The sequence below is a fragment of the Coregonus clupeaformis genome, unplaced genomic scaffold (genome assembly GCF_020615455.1).
Source record: "Coregonus clupeaformis isolate EN_2021a unplaced genomic scaffold, ASM2061545v1 scaf2182, whole genome shotgun sequence".
In the NCBI taxonomy this organism is placed as follows: Eukaryota; Metazoa; Chordata; class Actinopteri; order Salmoniformes; family Salmonidae; genus Coregonus; species Coregonus clupeaformis.
The window spans coordinates 63,030-84,598 of NW_025535636.1; the positions used below are offsets into that span (position 1 = coordinate 63,030).

Consider the following 21,569-nt stretch of genomic DNA (forward strand, 5'->3'; position numbering starts at 1 on the left):
CGAGTGGTAAGCATTGACTACAGCTACGGAAGCCATTTTGACAGTACTGTTACTGAACGAGTGGTAAGCACTGACTACAGCTAAGGAAGCCATTTAGACAGTACTGTTACCTAACGAGTGGTAAGCATTGACTACAGCTACGGAAGCCATTTTGACAGTACTGTTACCTAACGAGTGGAAAGCATTGACTACAGCTACGGAAGCCATTTTGACAGTACTGTTACCTAACGAGTGGTAAGCATTGACTACAGCTACGGAAGCCATTTTGACAGTACTGTTACTGAACGAGTGGTAAGCATTGACTACAGCTACGGAAGCCATTTAGACAGTACTGTTACTGAACGAGTGGTAAGCATTGACTACAGCTACGGAAGCCATTTTGACAGTACTGTTACTGAACGAGTGGTAAGCATTGACTACAGCTACGGAAGCCATTTTGACAGTACTGTTACTGAACGAGTGGTAAGCATCGACTACAGCTACGGAAGCCATTTAGACAGTACTGTTTACAGCTACGGAAGCCATTTTGACAGTACTGTTACTGAACGAGTGGTAAGCATTGACTACAGCTACGGAAGCCATTTTGACAGTAACCACACCCACATGGAAGATATACTGTATATCACCATAATAATACACACCCATTATCAAAATATTGACATTTGGTGTTCGGCAGGTAGCTTAGTGGTTAAGAGCGTTGTGCCAGTAACCGAAAGGTCGCTGGTTCTAATCCCCAAGCCGACTAGGTGAAAAATCTGTCGATGTGCCCTTGAGCAAGGCACTTAACACTAATTGCTCCTGTAAGTGGCTCTGGATAAGAGCGTCTGCTAAATGACTCAAATGTAAAATGTGTTCCAAGTTCTGGTGTCATAATAAGATATAACTCTAAAGATTATTTTATCTCAAAACGATGGGAGGTGGTTTTCAGTGGCTTCACAGAGTAGAGGCGGTTAGCTACAGTTTGTAGTTTGTATTGTTTAGCATTATAGCTAAAGTGCTAGTTAGCGTTAGCCAATTAGCTACAGTGTTCGTTAGCGTTAGCCCGATTAGCCAGCCGAGATAAAAATCCACATTACGTGAGGTAATCCTTGGTCACAGCCTCTAGGAAGTTGGGCGCCGACATGAGGATGGTGAACGTGCCGATAATGGAGAAGATCGTGAACGCCACGAGACAAAGACGATCCACGACCGCCGCCGCAAACTTCCACTCGCTGCAGACCGCCTCACCCTCGTCCTGCTCCCTGAACCTCTGCGCGATAAAATGAACTTCCTCCAGGATCCGCCCGATCTCAGGGATCTGGTCCACCATCAACCTCCGGAAGATTCCCACGTCCCGGTCGGAGAGTAGCGCCTCGTTGGGGGAACACGTTCCACCTGTCCCTGTGGTCTGACTACCACCCACACCCCCTCCACTGCAGACCCCAACACCAGAAGAGTCACTGCTAGGTGGGCAGCAGGGGTTATCGTGAGACCCCCCCATGGATCCCATCCCTCCCATACCCATGGAGTGGTAGCCGAAGTACAGGTTCATGTTGCCGTTGGTGGTTGAGGTATTGGAGGGCTGTCCCCCAGGGATGGAGCCCATCTGGATGGAGCTGGAGCTGGCGTGGTGAGGGGGAGGGTGGGAGTACTTGTAGCCTCCTGTGGTGGAGCTGGTTGTAGTATTGGTGTTGGTGGTGAGGGTGGAGGTGGCGGCCATCTTGCGTTCCTCGCCAGGCTTCTTCATGCGGAGGAACCAGGCGCACCAGTTGAGGAGGATGACTCGCATCTAGAGAGGTGGGGTAGTGGAGGTAGGGGTGAGGAAAGAGAGAGAGAGGGAAAAAGGGAGAGAGGAGGGAAAGGTGAAGACATAGGGAGAGAGGTGGCAGAATGGGAGTTTTATTAAGTTTATGATATAAAAAGTAGTAAAACACATATGTCATGAACACATTATTACATTGTTGACGAAAAAATGGCCATAAATAACGCTATGAGGCATAGATGTACAAGGATAGGTCTCCAGATGGACACAGGCAGACTATGTCACAGAGAGGCTCTACGGGGCTGGAGATGGTTAATGTTTAAAACATGTCTGGCCTGTCTGTGTGAGCTAGTCATCCCCTCAGGCGCTGTCTTGTCTGCCAGGGCAGAAGTGACACTTCAGGAAGTGACATATGTTACGATGACATAGGACTAGTCAATGAGCTGTCTCTATGACAGGCCTTCCTTGACTTTGAACTACAGCCACTTTGTGTTCCAATGCAGCAGGCTCTACAGGATCTTGTGAATATTCGATGAAAGTGGACTGACACTTTAAAGATGTGCGATACGATGACATAGGACTAGTCAATGAGTTGTTTACCAAAGACCTTGGAGTGATCTTGTACCCCAGCAAGGTTTTTGCTGCTCTCTCATTCTTGTGAAGTGTCCTGGGGTAAGATGTATTTTTAGTGTTCTTGTATGACAGGATTTGACTGTGTGTTGTTGCTCTTACATTACACTTCCACTTCCTCTGAAAACTCCCACTTTGGGGAGGAACTGAAGAGATTCTAAGATGATTCTAAGGTGTTGTAGACACCATCTTCTTGTGACCAACCTCCTAGACTGAAACAAAAGCATGTACAGCCAGTGGTACTACAGAACCGGACTTGGTGAATTCATACAAATGGCAAACAAACTGAACTTGAACTGCTCCTAGACTTCTACAATTCCTCTACTCAAGCACAACCAGAGGGAAGGACCATTAAGAGAAATGCAATGTATTTTCCGTGTCAGACAGGGTTAAGCATTTGAACCCGGAATTACTCTACGACTCAAGGGGTCAGTTAAGAGGACATGACCCCAAAGAGCTTGGCAGGAAATGTAATGTAACCATGGTTACCTACCCATTTAGGCATCTTTACCCCGTGAGGGTCGTGATGGTGGAACTGTAGAACGAGAACCGTGACAACGAGGGATAGACCCACGATCATCATGGCAAATGAAAAATACTGGCCTGCAACAACAGACATATAGATTATAGATATCAATATTGGAAATCATTGTAGTGGGCTGGAACACATATAAATATAAATCGTAGAACCCTGGAATCTACTGGCCAGGAACATAGAGATATAGATGATAGAACCCTGGAATCAACTGGCCAGGAACATAGAGATATAGATGATAGAACCCTGGAATCTACTGGCCAGGAACATAGAGCTATAGATATCAGTACTGGGTTTATAGATTATAGATATGACTGACCCACAATCATCATCTTAAAAAGTACTGCCCTGTGAAACATAGGAAATAAAACACATTTACATAAAGTACAGAGCTCAAAACATTGAGGTATTGTGTAGTAGATTAAGAGCAAAACATACAACATGAATGATTACTGCAAACTAAGGTACTGTACACGTGTTTTAAACGATAAACATGGATTAAAACGAAAAGAACGTTGTCAACACAACACTATTTATTTTTAACATGGGGTGTAGTTACTCATGTCTGACTGGGTGATTGCAGTACTACCATGTAGCCAGAGGGCCAAACACCAGTCAGTGAGTCAGAGCTGTGGGCTGGTAGAGAGGACTAAGGTGGCAAAAATCACTGCTTTTCTCAAAATCCCGGTTGGAGGATTCCCGGCATTATGAGGGAATAAGCAATAAATCTTGAAGCCTCCAACCAGGATTTCTGGAAAACCAGGGAATTTATTGAAAGTTGACGGTATTTTGCAACCCTAGAGAGATAGACCCTAGAAAGATAGCACTGATGTGCACGCCCAAGCACACACACACACACACACACACACACACACAATAACACACACACACACATCTCTCTCCGTCCAGTAAGAAACGCCTAGAGAATACCAACAACCTTAAAGAGAGGGATGAGGAAAGGTAGAAGAGAGAGAGAGAGAGAGAGAGAGAGAGAGAGAGAGATAGAGAGGGAGAGAGAGAGAGAGGGAGAGAGAGAGGTATTTTAACAGGTGATGTGCCGTTATTACCACCATTATCCCCTGCTTCAGGATTGAGAGAGAAAGAGAGAAAGAGAGAGAGAGAGAGAGAGAGGTAGAAAGAGAGAGAGAGAAAGAAAGAAAGAGAGAGAGAAAGAGAGAGAGACACAGAGAGAGAGAGAGTGAGTGAGAGAGAGAGAGGTAGAAAGAGAGAGAGAGAGAGAGACAGAGAGAGAGACCGAGAGAGAGACAGAGAGAGACAGAGACAGACAGAGACAGAGAGAGAGACACAGAGAGAGAGAGACACACAGAGAGAGAGAGACTGACAGAGAGAGACAGAGACAGAGAGAGAGTTTGAGTTTTAAATAATCTTTATTGGGTCTGGGAGCCCACCACACAAATACTCATACAAAACCGTATTTACACATCAATTAAAAACACAACTCCAATTCCTCCTCCACAGTAACTGAACACAACAGCGTCTGAATGCCCCATATACTCATAAACAGATCAATATTGTTGACCAGTTTGTAATAGGCAAACTCAATTCTTAGTCTTGCTGCCAACATTCCCTCCAGCATTCCCACCACATCCACAGACCCCTGTCCCCGAATACTGTTCTTTCAGGTCTTCCATATGGCTAATTTTGCTGCCCCTAACACAAAATTAAGCAACAAAACTACAGCTTTCTGACTAAACCTGTACTTTGGCCCCAATATGTACAGTTGGGAAGAGAAAACCTCTCCCAGAGCTGAGAACCAGTTAGTGATCAGGTCAATCATCCCGACCAACCTGGGACACTGTAAAAACAGATGTGCCAGAGTTTCAGGTTCAGCACAGAATGGACACTCCTCCCCAACAGTAGGATCCAGGTGTACCAGATACATGTTGGTGGCTATGGCTCCATGTATTAGCCTCCATTGGAGGTCAGCTGTCCTCTTATCAATAGGCAGTTTGTATAGTGTTCGCCAGCGGCCTTTTGGGGAGGCACCTGGACCAAGCACACCCGCCCACCTCGTCGATTTTACCCCTTCCAGGGAAGAGGCATGGGACACCTTTACACATGTTCTGTACATGGCCTTCTTTCCCACCTCCTTGAACTCCCCCAGCTCCGGGGTATCGAAGGAAAGCAGCATCCCCACGTCCTCCTCGAATGCCCCCGCCGCAGCACTAACAATCAGTGCAGGGAACACATAATCCAGACCCTCCTTCCACCGATCAGAATTGGAAGTGTCAGTCACATACTGCAGATGAAGTACTGGCAAGGAATCACAGACCTCAGCGACTTGACCTTCCTCAGTAGGCGAGACGATCGGATCCCCGCTCTTTCTCCCAGCTCCTCCAACGACCTATTCCTGTTCCACATCAGATGACCCAGCTTAGTACACCCCACGCCTAACAGGCATGAACGTAGGCTAGCTGAACCCAGAACACGGGACTGGATGGCAGTGTTGTGAAAAAGAGGCTCTTCAAAAGCCACATCCCTGGTGGCGTGCAGGCCTTACGGGACTTGACCAGAACTCTCCAAGCCTGCATAACAGACTCATAAAATGGAGTCAGGCCAGGCAACTCACCCCCTCCAGCTTTAAGAGGAAAAGATGCTTGTCTAAGCCCAAACAGCCCGCTCTCCTCATCAATGCGTAGGCTGTGTCAACCCAGCTAGAACCGTCACTGTACAACAGTCTCTGGGCTGCTTGAAGCCGGAAAGCCATGATCCTGGAAGAAATGTCCACCAGGCCTTGCCCACCCTCGTGCAGTGGCAGGTACAGGGCTGAAGCTTTAATCCAATGTTGTCCAGACCAGAAGAAGTTGACAAGGGTCCTCTGAAGCTCTTGTATCAGACCCTTTGGTGGCTGTAAAATCATTAGTCTGTGCCACAGGGTAGAGGCAGCTAGGTTATTAGCTACCAGTACCCTTCCCCTATAAGACAGCTGGGGCAACACCCATTTCCATCTTGACAGTCTGGCACACACTTTCTCCACTACACCCTCCCAGTTCTTTTTCTGAAAGACATCGGAGCCTAGAAAAACCCCCAAAGTCTTCATCCCATCTCTGCCCCACTGAAGCCCCCCTGGTAACCGTGGAGCGGACCCCATCTGAAGCTGGCCTGCCCACAGCGCTTCACTCTTTCCCCAATTGACTCTAGCTGAGGAGGCCCCCTCATACACCTTTAAGGCGTCTGAGAGAACCTTAACATCCTCATCCCCTGTAATAAAAACTGTCACGTCATCTGCATACGCAGACAGTGCTATCGTGGGACCCTTCATTACACCTGGCACAGAGAAACCAGTAAGCTTCGCTCTTAAAAAGCAAAGCATTGGTTCAATCGCCAGACTGTATAACTGCCCTGAAATTGGGCATCCCTGCCTGATGCCCCTTTGGACAGGGATGGGACAACTCAAACCACCCCCCCACCTTCACCATACACGAGGCCCCAGCATACAGTAACTTCATCCAAGACAAAAAAACATCCCCAACCCCAAAGGCTTTCATTGTTTTAAACAAGTACTGGTGGTCCACACGATCAAAAGCCTTCTCCTGATCCAAAGAAAGTAAACCCACATTTACATCAGACAGTTTACAAATGTCCAAAACATCTCTTATTAGAAACAAGTTGTCAACAATAGAGCGATCAGGTACACAGTAGGACTGGTCCTTGTGGACCAACAATCCCAGATACTCTTTCAACCTGTTTAGAGACATTTAGAAACAATTTTATATTCTGCACACAGCAAAGCAACAGGTCTCCAATTTTTATGAGAGCCAAATCCCCCTTTTTTGGCAACAGTGAAAGTACCGCACGTTGACACGATACAGGAAGAGAGCCCTCATGAAAAGATTCACACACCACTTCATAAAAATCCTCCCCAATAGACCCCCAAAAGTGCTTGTAAAACTCAGATGGTAAACCATCAATGCCAGGGGCTCGGCCTGTTGAGAGATGCATAACTGCTGTGGACAGCTCTTGCAGTGTAATGTCAGAGTCCAATGCGACTCTTTGCTCAGGTCCCAATTGAGGAAGACCGTGTAACAACTGTTCAGTACACAGAGAGTCACAATCCTCCGCCTTATAGAGGGCAGAATAGAAATCCACGGCATGTTGACGCATTTCACTGTCGTCCGTGGTCACCTTCCCATCAGGGAGACGAAGGCAGACCATCTGTTTACGTTGCAATGTCGACTGTCCTAGGTTAAAAAAAAAAGCACTAGGAGCATCCATATCCTTGAGGGAAGCGAAACGAGACCTAATCAAGGCACCCTTCACTCTTTCATGCAGAAACGACCTCAATTCATGTTTCTTGTCCTGTAAGTTCATGACTAGTCCGGGGTCATTCTGAGTGAGCAACTTCAATTCAATAGATTTAATGTTCTGCTCAAGGGCCCTGATAGTCTCTTTAACTTCAATTCGAGACAGAGCAGTATACTGTTGACAAAATAATCGTATTTGGGCCTTCCCAACCTCCCACCATTGTCTCAAGGACTCAAAATTCCCTTTTGTAACCCTCCATTTTTCCCAAAACAACAAAAACCTTTCACAAAACATGACATCATGTAACAATTTAACATTAAAATACCAATAAGATGATGACCTTCGTGGACAGGACAAGTGAATATCAACAGTGACAATATGGTGATCAGAGAAACCCACAGGAGTAATGTCACACCTTCCAACCCTACTACAGTATTGCTCAGATACATACAACCTGTCTAACCTTGCTGCACTGACATGACCTTCATTAACTTTTAGCCATGTGTACTGCCTAACTTTTGCATTCCTTACTCTCCACACATCAGAAAGCTCAAACTCAGTTAATAGACCAGACAGACAAATTGCTGACCGCAGGTGAGGTTCTTCAGCGGTGCGATCAACAGTAAAATCCACTGTACAGTTCCAGTCCCCCCTAAAACCATACACCCCTCTTGGTCACACTGTCTTAAGGTTTCCTTTATTTTATCAAAAACAACAATACGCTCTGTTCCCTCATTAGGAGCATAAACATTCAAAAAAACAAACAAAAACCCCATAACATTCACCTTGACCAATAAAACCCGACCCTTGACAATCTCTGTTGTAGATACCACAGTCACCCCTAAGCCTGAAGAAAACAAGATTGCCACCCCAGCACTGAAATTAGTACCATGACTGAGTATATGCTGCCCCTCCCACCACATACCCCAGTCAGCCGCATTTTCCTCATCACTATGTGTCTCCTGTAGGAAAACTACATTAAGCCTTTTCTGTTTTATTACTTCTAATACCCAAGCCCTCTTATTCCTGTCCCTTCCTCCATTAATGTTGAGAGAACCTACCCTTAGTACCTCCATATAGAAAAGACAAAGGAAAAGCAGAAGATACCACAGAGAAACCAGACAAAGAGAATAGAACACCCTATGAGGCATAATCATCATCATTATTTAAATTTTCTCTTAACCTGACCACGTTTCCCACCACCCTTTGCTGCTGCAACAGCAGTAACAAATTTCCTCAAGCGAAACCGCTTCTTCTCACTCAACTGGTCTAACCCCACCGTCTTCTGTAACATCACAGCTGACCTCACAAACTTATCAACATCAAAATAATCTGCCAATTTGACAGATTTCCCAAAAGTCTGATCCAGAAACCCTTTTACCTCCTCTAGATCGTAAATTGAGTCCTCACCAGCTGATACCGTATCAAGAGAGATATCCATATCCATATCCTTCTCCTGATCCTCCTCAACTGAGGCCACAGACCACTGACTCCCCTCTACCACATCCCTTTCAACACTCCCCACTTGCACCCCATCACTCGTACCAGGCATCTCCTCCACTGCCTGGGAGACTAGCCCCACCTGAACCCCATTACTCGTAGTGGGCATCTCCTCCACTACCTGGGAGACTAGCCCCACCTGAACCCCATTACTCTTAGTGGGCATCTCCCCCACTACCTGGGAGACTAGCCCCACCTGGACCCCCATTACTCGTAGTGGGCATCTCCTCCACTACCTGGGAGACTAGCCCCCCCTGTAACCCAGCACTCATAGTGGGCATCTCCTCCACTACCTGGGAGACTAGCCCCCCCTGTACCCCCAGCACTCATAGTGGGCATCTCCTCCACTACCTGGGAGATGAGCTCCACATGAACCCTCTCCTGTAACCCATTACTTTTAGTGGGCATCTCCTCCACTACCTGGGAGATTAGCTCCACATGTACCCCCTCCTGTACCACAGCACTCGTACTGGGCACCTCCTCACCAGTCTGAGGAAATGGCCCTTCAGATCCATCCTTACCTTCTACAACAATTTTTTTCTGCTGCATAACATTTCCCTCTGGTACAAGTTGCACCTCTGTGCCCTCAACACGGACAACTTGTTCCTCAGCAACAGATGCGTGTGGCTGTTCTACCACTGTCAGCCCACCTCTTCCTACATCAGTGGGCCCAGGCGTTACGAGGACCACCTGCGCCCCTCCCTCTGCCTTCTCCCTTTTCGGGCAAGCATGTCGCTTATGACCAACATCCCCACACTCAAAACACCGTTGACTACCCGTACTAGCATAAGCCATATACAGTCTATTGTCATACTTGACTTTAAACGATAACTCCAAAGTCTGCTCCGGTGAGTCCAAAAACATAAACACCTGTCGCCGAAACGACATTACCTGTTTCAACGCCGGGTGTTTGCAACCCAATGGGACAACCTTAATTGAACTTGCAAACTTCCCAAAGCGCAATAACTCGCGCTCCAATAGCTCATTTGGAATGAACGGCGGTACATTTGAAATCGTTACCCTTGTTGACGGAGAAAAAAAGCGGCGTAACTTGAATAAACATTCCTTTAAGAAGTATGCCATGCTCAACCATACGATCAACAAGACGCTCTTCTTTAAGAAATACCACCACCGCTTTATTCATCCGTGACGCATAAGCAACATTCTCATATCCTACCTTCTCTCCTACGGCGACCAGAACCTCTTCCACCGTGACAGTAGCTTCAGTAACACACCTAAAGCCGTGTCGAAGTGACAGGGACGGCGTCCCGATTCGGGCCGCCATCCCCACCAAAATCAGGGTAATTTCGACACGAAAAACAATATACTTAATTCTACCACAACAAAAAAATAGAAATAATAATCTTAATAATGCATAGAAGAAAAAAGGATATCACCAAGAAAAGGAAAACCCAGGATATCTAACTCTACACAACACTCGCACTTAGCACTCACTCAAACAATTCCCAGCACGCACCAAACACTCCCAGCATGCACAGAGAGAGAGAGAGAGACAGATAGAGAGAGAGACAGAGAGAGAGAGAGAGACAGAGAGAGAGAGACAGAGAGAGAGAGAGACAGAGAGAGAGTGAGAGAGAGAGAGAGAGACAGAGAGAGAGAGAGAGAGAGACGAGAGAGAGAGAGAGAGAGAGAGAGAGAGACGAGAGAGAGAGAGAGAGAGAGACAGAGAGAGAGAGAGAGAGAGAGACAGAGAGAGACAGAGAGAGAGAGAGAGAGAGACAGACAGAGAGAGGCATTTTAACAGAAGATAAGAACAGTAACCACCTGTCTGCCTGAGGTGGTGACATCCCTAACACCCTGTCAGCCCTCTGAGCTCTTCATTCTATCAACGTCTCCTCCTCTCTTTCATCCTCATGGGTATTGATTCCTACCATCAATCATGTACTGGCACCCTATTCCCTACATAGTGCACTACTTTTGACCACAGCCCTATGGTCAAAAGTAGTGCAGTAAATAGGCAATATGGTGTCATTTGGGAAGCAGTCATGTTGTTCCTTCTACACTTCCTGTCTGGGTAAAGACACTTCCTGTGTAGCTGATTAAAGCCTGAGGTAAATCTGGTCTGCTAGAAGGGAAAACCCTCCAGAACACCTTAGTGTTGTAATAAGACTAACCTGTGTGGTGTGGAAACCATATTAGTGAGATGTTAGGTCGTGGGGTATTACACTGGGTTAATGAGGGGCTATTCTGTACTTAACTGTGTGTGGTCAACTTACCGAGAAAGCAGTGGAGGCTGCTGAGGGGAGGACGACTGAGATAGGATAAAGTAATCCTTCTACCCCACCTCCCGAAAAAATAAAAATAAAAACATATTGTAAAGTGGCTATCATAAGGTGAATGCACCAATTTGTAAGTCGCTCTGGATAAGAGCGTCTGCAAATGACGAAAATGAAAATGAAAAATGACTCATAATAATGTCTGGAGTGGAGTATAATGGCTGGAATGGAGTGAATGGAATGGTATCCAGAACAGGTGTTTGATCCCATTCCATTCACTCCATTTCAGCCATTGTTATGAGTCGTCCTCCCCTCACCAGCCTCCACTGAAAGAAAGATGGGCATAGCAAACAGATCTAAATAAGGAACACGTGAGCTTGAATTTGTGTCATGATTTAGCTTGGTATCTATTGATGATGTTGAACCACCAATCAATTCACAACTTGGATGAGCGTCATCATAACAAATACAATAGTGTTTCTACAAAACTCAAGCCCTCAATAAATCACTAATGAGTCAATAGGTGGTCAATACTTTACCGATGAGAGGAACAGAGTCTGACGTAGCCGGCATGATTTCTGCTACCAGCAACATGAAGACAGTCAGAGACAGCAAGACAGTGATACCTGGGGGAGAGAGGGAGGGGGGAGGGGTAGAGAGGCAGAAGGGTGGGTGGAGAGAGAGGACAGGGAGGGACAGAGAGAGAGGAGACACACAGACAGACCGACATAGGACAGGAGAGGAGAGTGAGAGAGAGAGAGAGAGAGAGTGATACAGAGGGAGCAAGGAGGAGAGAGAGAGAGAGAGAGATACAGAGGGAGCAAGCAGGAGAGAGAGAGAGAGAGAGAGAGAGAGAGAGAGAGAGAGAGAGAGAGAGAGAGAGAGAGAGAGGTGTCAGTGAAATAGAAAAAGGGGGTGAGGGGGATAATAAACCTCTACTGTCAGAGGAATAGCTTTGGATCCGTGTTATAGCTTTCATGTCTTTCAACCAAGATATGGTGGGGTCGGTTAGTCAGGCAGTCAGTCAGGCAGAGGTATAGCTTTTATGTCTTTCAACCATAAAGCCTTATTAGAATACTGGTTGGCATAAAGCCTTATTAGAATACTGGTTGGCATAAAGCCTTATTAGAATACTGGTTGGCATAAAGCCTTATTAGAATACTGGTTGGCATAAAGCCTTATTAGAATACTGGTTGGCATTAAGCCTTATTAGAATACTGGTTGGCATAAAGCCTTATTATAATACTGGTTGGCATAAAGCCTTATTAGAATACTGGTTGGCATAAAGCCTTATTAGAATACTGGTTGGCATTAAGCCTTATTAGAATACTGGTTGGCATAAAGCCTTACTCTAATACTGGTTGGCATAAAGCCTTATTAGAATACTGGTTGGCATAAAGCCTTATTAGAATACTGGTTGGCATAAAGCCTTATTAGAATACTGGTTGGCATAAAGCCTTATTAGAATACTGGTTGGCATAAAGCCTTATTAGAATACTGGTTGGCATTAAGCCTTATTAGAATACTGGTTGGCATAAAGCCTTATTATAATACTGGTTGGCATAAAGCCTTATTAGAATACTGGTTGGCATAAAGCCTTATTAGAATACTGGTTGGCATTAAGCCTTATTAGAATACTGGTTGGCATAAAGCCTTACTCTAATACTGGTTGGCATAAAGCCTTATTAGAATACTGGTTGGCATAAAGCCTTATTAGAATACTGGTTGGCATAAAGCCTTATTAGAATACTGGTTGGCATAAAGCCTTATTAGAATACTGGTTGGCATAAAGCCTTATTAGAATACTGGTTGGCATTAAGCCTTATTAGAATACTGGTTGGCATAAAGCCTTATTAGAATACTGGTTGGCATAAAGCCTTATTAGAATACTGGTTGGCATAAAGCCTTATTAGAATACTGGTTGGCATAAAGCTTTATTAGAATACTGGTTGGCATTAAGCCTTATTAGAATACTGGTTGGCATAAAGCCTTATTAGAATACTGGTTGGCATAAAGCCTTATTAGAATACTGGTTGGCATAAAGCCTTATTCAAAGCATAATGTCAGAATTAGCATAAAGGGAGGAAAATAAAAGGATTAGTCTACGCTGCGCCCGCAGTGTCCTCACAGAATGATGTGTGTTTGTGTGTGTCTCTGTGTGTGTCTCTGTGTGTGTGTCTCTGTGTGTGTGTCTCTGTGTGTGTAATCGTCCTCTCACCCAGGGAGATCTTCTCTCCAGAGTCTGCAGGAAGCAGGAAGACCAGCAGAGCCAGACCAGAGATGAGGACACAGGGGATGAGGAGATTGAGACCGTAGTACAGTGTTCTCCTCCTCATGGTGACAGTGAAGGTGACGTCAGGGTAAGGCTCCTTACAGCAGTCATAATACAGCTCGTTACGCTTCACTGGGACACCTGGGAGGAGGAGGAGGAGGGAGGAGGGGTTAGAAGCACACAACGATTACATAACACATTAACAACTCCATCAGATTTGAGATGAACTCCGATTTCCAGCATTCTGCAAAGTCTGGCATTGTGAGATGACCTTTAGGCTTCATATACAGTGCTATGAAAAAGTATTTTCCCCCTTTCTAATTTTGCATATTTGTGATACTGAATGTTATCAGATCTTCAACCAAAACCTAATATTAGATAAAGGGAACATAAGTGAACAAAGAACACAACAATTACATATTTATTTCATAAACAAAGTTATGCAACACCCAATTCCCCTGTGTGAAAAAGTAATTGCCCCCTTACACTCAATAACTGGTTGTGCCACCTTTAGCTGCAATGACTCCAACCAAATGCTTCCTGTAGTTGTTGATCAGTCTCCCACGTCGCTGTGGAGGAATTCTGGCCCACTCTTCCATGCAGAACTGCTTTAACTCAGTGACGTGTGGGTTTTCAAGCATGAACTGCTCGTTTCAAGTCCTGCCACAACATCTCAATTGGGATTAGGTCTGGACTTCGACTAGGCCATTCCAAAACTTCCAATTTGTTGCTTTTTAGCAATTTTCATGTAGACTTGATTGTGTGTTTTGGATCATTGTCTTGCTGCATGACCCAACTGCGCTTCAGCTTCAGCTCACAGAGGGATGGTCTGACATTCTCCTGTAGAATTCTCTGATACAGAGAATAATTCATGGTTCCTTCTATTAAGGCAAGTCATCCAGGTCCTGAGGCAGCAAAGCATCCCCAAACCATCACACCACCACTACATGAAAATGGCTAAAAAGCATAAAATTGGAAGTTTTGGAATGGCTTAGTCAAAGTCCAGACCTAATCCCAATTGAGATGTTGTGGCAGGACTGCAGTTCTGCATGGAAAAGTGGGCCAAAATTCCTCCACAGCGACGTGAGAGACTGATCAACAACTACAGGAAGCATTTGGTTGGAGTCATTGCAGCTAAAGGTGGCACAACCAGTTATTGAGTGTAAGGGGGCAATTACTTTTTCACACAGGTGAATTGGGTGTTGCATAAATTTGTTTATGAAATAAATGAAAATAAATATGTAATTGTTGTGTTATTTGTCCACTTATGTTCCCTTTATCTAATATTAGGTTTTGGTTGAAGATCTGATAACATTCAGTATCACAAATATGCAAAATTAGAGAAAATTAGAATGGGGGCAAATACTTTTTCATAGCACTGTAATGCAACTTTCTGATAAGGTAAAACAAAAGATAGGGTTGTGCCTACAGCCGATGCTGAGACAAGTTATGCTTGAGGCAAAAATGACCTTCATAAACTGTCTGAAAACTTCCACTTTTCCAAATGACCCCAAACTAAATATCAGATTGATGTTGAGATTAATCTCATAATGCACTTTGTCCTTGGTATATTTATTCTGTAGTGTGTCTCTAATCTAATGCCCATATATCAATATCGCACAATGGTCCCCGCCAGACAGACGGACAGTGTGTGTGTGTGTATATGTGTGTGTGTGTGTGTGTGTGTGTGTGTGTGTGTGTGTGTGTGTGTGTGTCTGTGTGTGTTTCAGACCAGCTTGTTTGAACAGTGTCTGATCCCCTCGGTCATCAATACCCATCACATCTGGTCTCAACGTTCTCTGATTCCACTTTGGTGCCGCTTCTCTTCTCTGTCACTAACTGCCACTTTGTGAGACAAATCAATGTCTCCCATTTCAGTCCCAAAGTCAAGGTGAGATTAAAACATACTGACAGACAAACCATCAAGATAAAGGGAAATACAATTCACATTAAAGGAATAGGAACCAAACAGTGGCTCTGCCACAAATGGCCCCCTACTCCCTGTAGCTCAGCTGGTAGAGCATGGCGCTTGTAACGCCAAGGTAGTGGGTTCGATCCCCGGGACCACCCATACACAAATAAATGTATGCACGCATGACTGTAAGTCGCTTTGGATAAAAGCGTCTGCTAAATGGCATATTATTATATTATTACATAGTACTCCCTATGGGCCCTGGTCAAAAGTAGTGCACTACATAGAAAATAGGGTACCATTTGGGACAGACCCAGTGTTAATCTGTTTTATATCTGTGGTCAATACTTTCCACCGCCACAGAGTGTAGCCACTGATAATTAGAGGGGTGTGTGTGTATGTATGTATGTGTGTATGTGTGTTTGTGTGTGTGCGCGCATGTGTGTGTGTGTGGGTGTGTGCGTGTATGTGTGTGTGTGTGTGTGTGTCAAGGAGAAAATGAAATGGTTCAATTACTCTGATGGGCTTTAATCATTGTAGGACATCCAGCAGAGCACTGATTGGTTAGTGGGTTTGAGGATTTCAGACTCATCACTTCAACGTAAGTGTCATTCTTTTAACTGATTAAAACCTAACATCTGAAAACAGTTTGTCTGTCTGTGTGTGTGTGTGTGTGTGTGTGCATGTGTCTGCATACATGTGTGTGTTTAGGACAGTAACCAAGGGTCCTATCACTAAACAGAGCCCCAGGATGGCACCTTGTCTGGCAGAGGCACCAGGGCTCTGTCTGGAGAGGAGCCTGTTAGCTGCCGTGCCCCAATCTAGTGAGCCGTTCCTGGGCCAGCTGTCTCCCCACACCCCCCTGGTTACCTACAGCCAGCTGGGTACTGGGTTTGTGGGGGAGGGGATGGGGATATGTGTGTGTGAGTGTGTGTGTGTGTGTGTGTGTGTGTGTGTGTGTGTGTGTGTGTGTGTGTGTGTGTGTGTGTGTGTGTGTGTGTGTGTGTGTGTGTGTGTGTGTGTCTGCCTAAAAAGACATCAGGCAGTCACAGGCCAAGCCTGCATTCCCCAGTGGTGGAAAAAGTACCCAACTGTCATACTTTAGTAAAAGTAAAGATACCTTAATAGAAAATGACTCAAGTAAAAGTTAAAGTCACCCAGTAAAATAATGTAGTCTAAAAATATCTGCTTCTAAATATACTTAAGTATCAAAAGTAAATGTACTGCTAAAATATACTTAAGTATCAAAAGTAAAGGTAAAAGTATAAATCATTTCAAATTCTTTATATTAAGCAAACCTGATGGCACCATTGTCTTGTATTTTAAATTTACGGAAAGCCAGGGGCACACTCCAACACTTAGAGACAATTTACAAACAAAGCATTCGTGTTTAGTGAGTCCGCCAGATCAGAGGCAGAAGGGATGACCAGGGATGTTCTCTTGATAAGTGTGTGATTTGGACAATTTTCCTGTCCTGCTAAGCATTCAACATGTAAGTAATTTTGTCAGGGAAAATGTAAAGAGTGAAAAGTAAATGATTTCCATTAGGAATGTAGTGAAGTAAAAGTAAAAGTTGTCAAAAATGTAAATAGTAAAGTAAAGATACCCCAAAAAAACTACTTAAGTAGTACATTAAAGTATTTCTACTTAAGTACTTTACACCACTAGCATTCCAACACTATTGAGGCATCTATCTGAGACCAGAGGCACATTGCCACCATCCATCCAACGATAGATTGATGACATGAGAGGGGAACAGCATAGTTCAGGGAGGAGATGAGACCTGTAACACCACCTAGCTCGGTCACATTCAGAACTGGATATTGATTGGCTGTCTAGCCCAGGGGAACAGGAATTGAAACAGAAGCAGGAAAGAGTCGTAACACCGGGCTCAATGATTGGCTGTCTAGCCCAGGGGATAGAACACTCAGGATCAGAGAGGCATGGGAAGCAGACACCTCGTAAAACAGGGCTGCATTCTGTTATAGATGTACTGTAAGCACAGGATCTGTAATGCACATTGGATAACACTGGCTTTGTATGGAACATACTGTATAAATAAAGATTGATTTGACTAGAGCGATGCAGTCTGCTTAGTGGTGGTGTGGAACAAAACCGTGCACGCCCAGTAGCTCCCCAGGAGGAGTGTTTACCACCGACTCTGTTGTAAAAAACGTTAACCTCATTTCCTCCAGGGAGACCCATGATCTCCATGTCTCTTACCCACGAGGTCCCACTCCCCGTTGGGGATGTATGAGGAGATGTCTACATCCAGCATCTGGAGGTCCAGCAGCCAGCCGTTGTAGGTCCACGAGCCAAACTTCAGATCACACTTCTGGACGTCGAAGGGGAACCAGCGGACATCGATATAGCATGTACTCTTCAGGAGACCTGGGGGAGGGAAGGAGGAGAGGAGGAGGAAGAGGAAGGGGAAGAGGAAGAGGAGGAAGAGGAGGAGAGGGCAGTCTTGACATTTTCACGTTTTGCCATTGTTGATTTCTGCCGACGATTTTATATTGCTGAGTATACATTCAAGTTAATGAACATATCTGATTCATAGTGGCTAAGCATTCGGTTAAAGCGACCCTCCTCAAAGCATGAATGTCGACCCAGTAACCCCTGGAATTGAACATGGCTAAACGTGACCTGGTAACCCACCTGGTGGAATGTACTGGCAGGATCCAGAGGAGTTGACCAGGACATTGGTGTGGAAGGTAGCATCAAACCTCTCGTCTGCACTGGAGGAGAGAAGTGAAGAGACACAGATGAATGATCTGATAGATGTTGGATGGAGGGTAACTAAGTCTGTTGTCATGGAGAGAGAAAGAAAGAAAGAGAGAGGGGGCCAAATAGAGAGAGAAGGAGAGAGAGAAGGAGAGAGAAGGAGAGAGAGGAGAGAGAGAAGGAGAGAGAGATATCTTAGAGAGAGGGCTTAGTGCTGAGCTAGATAGACAGTGTTTATATTATTGATCCTGTCCTCCTTCAGAAAGGGTTTCATCAGAGTTGGCTCAGCGCATTGTGGGACTGGCATCAGAAACACTACCATCAAACTGAGATACATCACAACAAACACCATATATGACAGGTTTTACATCCTAGACTAACCCCCGCATCCCTCCTTACCCCATCCTTATTCCACAAATACATTTTAAAGAAAAAAGGAGTGATCGCTTTTGACCTTCAAATGCAAATATTGCTTATGCTGATCAAATCCTGCCACAAGTACCTAGCGGGTAGGATTGAAAGATTGGCTCTCATATTGAGAAACAGTGAATAATAAATGAAAGTGCTCATCTTCCCAAAAAAATAAGATTAAAATTCTCCTGATTCATGCAGACGTCCATTAGTCTGTTTTTTATTGAGGTGAAATTATGAGCGGTTACGTGACTGATGCCACAAGAATGGGAAGTGGATTGCAGACAACCTATCGGCTGACGCGCACCATGCCCTTGCGCTAAATGCAGGCTAAAAAATGACTGTATTCAAACTCAAAAGAAGACATCACGATTTACATAGTTTAATGTTGATTTATTGCTGCATGTCCCTGTCATAATCAGATATGATAATTGTTCCATTTGTTCAGACTAGAGGAAGCAGCAGGCATGGTTGTTAGGGATTCATCCGAACATTGCCTGCATCCCAAATGGCTACTTTTGACCTATGGGCCCTGGTCAAAAGTAGTGCACTAAATAGGAAATAGGGTGCTGTTTGGGATACTCACACTGATAATCACCCGGTTCATTGTCCAAGAAGAAAGGTTTCTAAATTAGCAGCGTTGTAGAGGCATGCTGAATACAAATTACTAATGCTGGTCAGGAAGCTATAAATACATTTTAAATGGTTTGTTTTCTTGTTCTTCAAACCATCCATCCACGCTGTTGTAGGCTTGTATCATATAAGTGTTTCTCTGTTTTAATCAACATTTAGTAATTTAATGAATTGATTAATGTTTTTTTTTTTATTACGTAATCCTACTAGCGCATGTAAACAAGATATATGAATCATATTAAACAAGATATATGAATCATATTAAACAAGATATATGAATCATATTAAACAAGATATATGAATCATATTAAACAAGATATATGAATCATATTAAACAAGATATATGAATCATATTAAACAAGATATATGAATCATATTAAACAAGATATATGAATCATATTAAACTAGATATATGAATCATATTAAACAAGATATATGAATCATACAGAGCTACACAAACAAACAGAAGTTGTTTCTCAAAGGTCAAGGTGCCTGGGGGAAGGGGAAGGCGTAACACAGGGACGTACCTGGAGGTTACACAACTCAAAAAGGAAGTATGCTCAAATTATAAATCATGTTATCCTTTTACACATGAGTATTTGTGTGTCACACGTCATACCACAAATCCCTTAAGGAAATACTTTTATTGGGTTTCAGACAGACAAACGGAATACATTTACAGAATACAAACACTTTATTCCTTCAATATCACAGCTTTCTTATTCAGGTGGATGCTTCTCTCCAAATCTCTACACTGCTTATAGAAATGTCCTGTTAAAACACTGTGTAGACAATGTTGTGTGTGTGTGTGTGTCCTGTTTCATCCTGTGAAAACACTACAGACAGAAACACATTGACTGGTTTTCAGAATCTAGGTCTCAGAGAACTATCGGGAGGGAAAGGAATATATTCTCAGATTGATGTCTTGTGTTATGACACAGAGTCCAACAGGTTCATATCACAGGTACACTAAATCCACCATGGTATTGTATATGAGGACAGCTGGCTTATAGTTAGCTCTACATTATTCATGAAAGTCACAATGGCTGGCAGAGTGCAAAAATGGCAATACCTGACCTCCATCCCATAGGGACATTTTATTTATTTCATATTGAAATATTCAAACTCTGTCTTTCCTTCTCACACTCTCATATGTGAGGAAAGGATTAGGTAGAAAGACTACAGGGAAAGACACTTAGCTCATCTGCAGGAACTGACTTTTCCCTAAATATCTGACTGTTCCTTCCTTCCTTCCATCCTTCCTTTTCCTTCCTTCCATCCATCCATCCTTCCTTACTTCTCCTTCCTTCCATCCTTCCTTCCTTCCTTCCTTCCTTCCATCCTTCCTTTTCCTTCCTTCCATCCATCCATCCATCCATCCATCCATCCATCCATCCATCCTTCCATCTTTCTCTTTTCTTTTTTCCTTCCTTCCTTCCTTCCTTCCTTCCTTCCTTTCTTTCTTTCTTCCTTCCTTCCTTCCTTCCTTCCTTCCTTCCTTCCTTCCTTCCTTCCTTCCTTCCTTCCTTCTCCTTCCATCCATCCATCCTTCCTTCCTTCCTTCCTTCCTTCCTTCCTTCCTTCCTTCCTTCCTTCCTTCCTTCCTTCCTTCCTTCTCCTTCCATCATCCTTCCTTCCTTCCTTCCTTCCTTCCTTCTCCTTCCATCCATCCTTCCTTCCTTCCGTCCTTCCTTCCTTCCTTCCTTCCTTCCTTCCTTCCTTCCTTCCTTCCTTCCTTCCTTCCTTCCTTCCTTCCTTCCTTCCTTCCATCCATCCATCCATCCATCCATCCATCCCTCCATCCATCCCATCCATCCTTCCTTCCTTCCTTCCTTCCTTCCTTCCTTCCTTCCTTCCTTCCTTCCTTCCTTCCTTCCTTCCTTCCTTCCTTCCTTCCTTTTCCATCCTTCCTTCCTTCCTTTTCCATCCTTCCTTCCTTCCTTTTCCATCCTTCCTTCCTTCCTTTTCCATCCTTCCATCCTTCCTTCCATCCATCTATAAAGCTTCAGCTCCCTCCATCTATTCTTTGTCGTTCCAGGACTATAATGTTGTCATCATTAGTGATCGCTGATCCTGACCATCACCTGCTTAATGTTCTGTATCATCCTATTAAACACACACACACACACACACACTCGCCACCTCATAAAGAACACCCCCATCACCTTAAACAACGTAGCACAGAGAGCGCATGTCATCAATCAACTTCAACACCATGTTATCTTGTTGTCCGTACTCCATTACAAGGAGGGAGTGAGTGAGGGAGTGATGGAGGGGGTTATCAATGCATTTACAACGTCTTCTTCTCCCTTGTTATAATGCCTCTTTCATCGACTGACACTTAAATTACAACCAGCAATTACGCTCCTTGTTCGTAACGGCTTTTAACGTCAACTGTAATGATGCTGTTAAAATGTGCTCCTCAGTCGGAGTGAGGCATGTGAGACAAATGGTACCTCAGTGGGTGTTTTTAGTACATGATTCCCCCGTTGTGTACTGGGCTTTTATTGGTTGAAATGGAAAGGAAGACATTCTGTTGTTTCTTCTCCTTCAGAGTCATAACCATAAACCTAACCCTAACCCTAACCCTAACCTTAACCCTAACCTTAACCCTAACCCTAACCTTAACCTTAACCTTAACCCTAACCCTAACCCTAACCTTAACCTTAACCTTAACCTTAACCTTAACCCATTGGAATGAGTTACTT

At 44.3% G+C, this 21,569-nt stretch overlaps 1 protein-coding gene across 1 annotated transcript; it reads right to left on the reverse strand.

Annotated features, from left to right (window-relative positions):
* Window positions 1-796: 796 nt before the first annotated feature.
* Window positions 797-17,839, reverse strand: LOC121545170 (neuronal acetylcholine receptor subunit alpha-7-like). The gene is made up of 6 exons (XM_045219242.1): window positions 17,752-17,839; window positions 17,317-17,484; window positions 13,128-13,322; window positions 11,449-11,535; window positions 2,865-2,974; window positions 797-1,768 (listed from the first exon to the last, which is right to left on the reverse strand). Exons 2-6 carry the CDS (start codon window positions 17,369-17,371, stop codon window positions 1,073-1,075), a joined length of 1,143 nt encoding a protein of 380 aa, XP_045075177.1. The 5' UTR covers window positions 17,372-17,484; window positions 17,752-17,839; the 3' UTR covers window positions 797-1,072.
* Between the last annotated feature and the right edge of the window lie 3,730 nt (window positions 17,840-21,569).